At 44.0% G+C, this 4031-nt stretch overlaps 1 protein-coding gene across 1 annotated transcript; it reads right to left on the bottom strand.

Annotated features, from left to right (window-relative positions):
• Positions 1–998: 998 nt before the first annotated feature.
• LOC119332919 lies at positions 999–2450 on the bottom strand. The gene is made up of 3 exons (XM_037606007.1): positions 2118–2450; positions 1756–2041; positions 999–1389 (listed from the first exon to the last, which is right to left on the bottom strand). The coding sequence occupies exons 1-2, from the start codon at positions 2448–2450 to the stop codon at positions 1757–1759; spliced, it is 618 nt and encodes a 205-aa protein (XP_037461904.1). The 3' UTR covers positions 999–1389; position 1756.
• Between the last annotated feature and the right edge of the window lie 1581 nt (positions 2451–4031).

The raw sequence follows: 4031 nt of genomic DNA, 5'->3' as shown, positions 1-4031 counted from the left end.
TTTTTAAAATGCACATTGAACATTTTTTAATACACACTGAATATTTTTAAACTCATGTTTGAATATATTCAAAAACATTCATCATTTAAAAAAAACACAAACAACTTTATGTCTTGAGATATTTTTTTAAATGGCACAAATTTTTTCTCTTATGTTGTGAACTTTTTTCTAAAACTACGTGAACTAATTTTTCCATTTCAAAAAACATTTTTAAATCTCATGAAACATATTTAATAAACATGCAAACACTTTATAAATGTCATGAACAAGTTTCTGAATGATACAGACATTAAACATTTATTTTTTACATTTTCATAAACATATTAAAAAAATACAATGAACATATTTTTCTAAATGTCATGAACATTTTTTTTGAATAGTACGAATATTCTACAGAAAACCCACGAATCATTTTTTACACTTCATGAACATGTGTTAGATGTGCGGTGATAGTTTTTAAAATTTAAGTAATATTATATATATAATACAACAAATTATAAAGGGAAAGGGGGGAACAAATAGAACAAAAAAACTAGAATAGACAAAGGAACAAACAAACAAAACGAAGCATAGGAAGGAAGACTGTTGGACCGCCCCATTCTTGCGACCCTCGAGGCGAGGCACATGTGTCTCGTGTCAAGCGAGACATAGATGCGCTCCCAGGTAGTTGCCATTCGGCTGCTGCAGTCGGCAGGCCATGTGCATTCCTGCTACTCCTTCCATTCCAAAATATAGTGCGTCCGCGCTTTCCGAGGTTCAACTTTGACCATAAATTTAACCAACAAGACCAACTGCGGCGGGAGAAAAATTATATAATTGAAAACTTCTTTCGAATACGAATTCACTGATATAATTTTTGCTCCCGCCGCAATCGGTCTTGGTAGTTAAATTTACGGTCAAAATTAAAGCACGGAGATAGATGAAGCACTACATTGTGGAATAGAGGGAGTATTTATAATCGCGGACAAGTTATAGGCGGTAAAAATGCTATGATTGCATACATAGAATGGAGGCTCTGCATCATATCGTACGTCCAGTCATATGTATGGGCACGTACTGCTAAATAACAGCAACACAAATCCTGTGTTAGATATAGGTCCGGTTCACTGTAACCACCAATCAACGCTACCATAGCGCTTCAGTCACATCATCAGCGCTACCATAGCACCAACTGAAGCAAGCTTGACACCACACTAGTTATACTAGATAGACTACTAGTGTCCCAGTCAAGAAACAAAAAGATAGATTACTAGTACACATCAGACGACACTACGGCAGGCATGTCCTGATGTGCATCCCTTTATTCTGAACAGCAACATAAACAGCAGCGCTTCTGCAGTACATAGTACTCTCGATCATCGTCTTCGCCCGGCTCCAAACCTTGTGCACCTGGCCATTGAGTTAATGGAATTTCAAGTTGAGGCAAAATAAAACTTTAACTGCAAAAATTAGAAGATCAAGAAGAAAAATTATTGCTCTTCCATTGATCTCTACCATTGTACGCCAGTTTAGTAAGACTAGTATTGGTGGTTTGGTGATGAGTGATGCGTGATGACAACAATTATACTTTCATTTCATAGCAAACATGCATATGTATAGGTCCAACTGATATCTACATTCTACTCATTTGACTTGAACATTACTTGCATCATCTTCGAAGTACCAATTTGTTGGTAGAAAACACTATGTTCCGATAAAATACTTTTGAGGAAGCGAGATGTTGATGTTCGGCTTAGCTTAATTAATGCCACTTACCTTAGTCAGTCGATGCCACCATGTTGCTTGGCCCGGGATTCATCCTCCACAGCGCCACTGCAGCGCGGACATAGACGAGGGCTTCCCACATGAACGTGCACAAGAGAGCCGCGTAGCCGAGAAGGTCGGAGATCTCTGTATATCCACACTTGAAAAGAAGGAAGGAGATGGCTCCCATCGACGCCGCCCCAATGAAAAGCCACAGAATTGCCAAGGCCAGCGGCGACGGCGACAGAAGGGTTTCCCCCTCGTCATTCTTCACGATGAGGCTCTCCTCGTCCGCCGGCTATCGCATTCCACAATCAATTCATCAGCATCACGGGAAGCAGAACCATGGAGCAGAGTGAGTGACGAGCACGTACCTTGGTCCTGCAGCCGGCGGCGCGGAGGAAGAAGAGCACGAGCGCCGGCGGCAGGAGAAGCAGGACAGGTGTGGATAGATAGTCCGCTATCTCGGACAGGACATAGGCCGGGGTGCAGCCCCAGCCGCGGGCGCAGGCCAGGTCCGCGAAGATGGTGAAGAAGGCGGCCGCGAAGACCGCGCAGGTCGTGCCCACGGAGAGGTAGACTAGGGCATCGGCGGCGGCGCGGGCGGGGCTGCTGCGCGCCAGTGCATCCACGGCCTTCCTCACCGGTGCCGGCGAGATGGCCGCTACATCGGCAGCCAGCTTGGAGAGCTCTTCTTCGAGTGTCATCGCCAGTGAAAGTGGTCTGCAGGTCGGTGATACTCGGTGTGGCTTCTAGTTCTAGCTGGTGTTATGGCCTAGGGCCTTGGGGGACTTTTATACTAGTATGTATATAGCTTCTTTTCTTGCTTGTGCAATGTTGTATAGATTTTTCTTATATTTTTCAAATAGGAGAACGGATCGACCTAGAGAGGTTCTTTCCTCGATTTATCTTTCTAGTACGTCACGAAGATTAATTGACTTATGAGCAAAACGGACAGAGGGGATTGCTTGTTGTGCCACCATATGATTAGCTTGAGTTTCAGTTCTAGGCACTAAGGTGTAAAAATGGAAGTACAAGGAATAATTAATGATGGAAAAAAAGAAAGTTGTGGTATATGGATAGCTTTTTTGCTTGAGCTTTGAACCTGTGGAGATACCCAAAGGTGGCAGTGACGCGTGTATTTATCTTTAGTACTCCCTCCGTCTAGATGTGTAAGTCATCTTAGGTTGCGCACCGCGACCAAGGTGGAGGGGAAAACGAGAGAACTTGATGTAAAAAAAAACTAAAAAATTTTGTATAGAAGATGTTCGCCTGCGTGATGTCCATGCAAAATTTCATCACTTTGGACATTTGAGGAGCTCGTGGCAAAAGAGAGAAAATCGGTCCAAACAGTGTGTGAACAATAACCTTACTCACATAGCCAAATTTTGTCTTTTTAATTGTGCGCTCCTCGAATGTCCAAACTCCACCAATTTTTGCATGAACATCACGCACACATGAGCATCTTGCTTGCAAAACAATTTCGGGATTTTTTCGAATTTTTTTTCTATCTTTAATGATTATTTATTTTGCCCAGGCTCATTTGAGCCCGGGAGCAGAAACGCCGCACTCCATGAGGGAACTAAAGATTAGAACTAGAATTAGAATGGTGATATGATGATCTCATACTTCAAATCAACACCACAAAGTGTGTGGTAGCAATATAGTATATAGCTTTTGTTCTTGCTTAGGGTATTTCTAACCGATCCCTTATAACCAGTTAGAGAGTAAAAATGTGATTTTACTCCTTTAACCGGCACCTAGCCAATCCCTTATCTGTCGTAAGGGAGTAAATGTTACTCCGTCCCTAAAAATCTTCATATATTTACTCTGTCTGGAGGCGGCCGACTATAATTTTTCTTCATGGAAAGACCTTCTCGTGACCGTCCGGCTACTCACCTGAAGCTCCCATGGCCTCGCCGGTGACCTCGCTGGCAACCCCTACCGGTACTACTACTGGTACGGCCACTAAATGTTGCTGTTGTTGCACGTCGCTGCTGCATGTTGCTGCTGCTCGCCGCCCTCGATGTGTGATGTTGTTGCGGCAGCTTGCCGCTGTTGGTGTGTGCTGCTTCTATTGCTGCTCCACGTTGCGTGCTGTTGTTGCTCGCCGTCGTTGATGCGTGTTGCTGCTGCTAGCCGCCCGTGCGTGCAGCTGTCATTCACCGCTGGTGCATGTTGCTCGTCGCTGCTCCTCACCGCCATGTGCTGCTACTACATCTCGTCGCTGGTGCGTGCTGCTCGCCGCTGCTCCTCCCCACTACGTGCTGCTACTGTTTTTTAGAAAA

This window comes from Triticum dicoccoides, chromosome 7A (genome assembly GCF_002162155.2).
Source record: "Triticum dicoccoides isolate Atlit2015 ecotype Zavitan chromosome 7A, WEW_v2.0, whole genome shotgun sequence".
Lineage (NCBI taxonomy): Eukaryota > Viridiplantae > Streptophyta > Magnoliopsida > Poales > Poaceae > Triticum > Triticum dicoccoides.
Note: the sequence above shows the minus strand (reverse complement) of the source record. Positions and strands in the feature narration are given on the sequence as shown.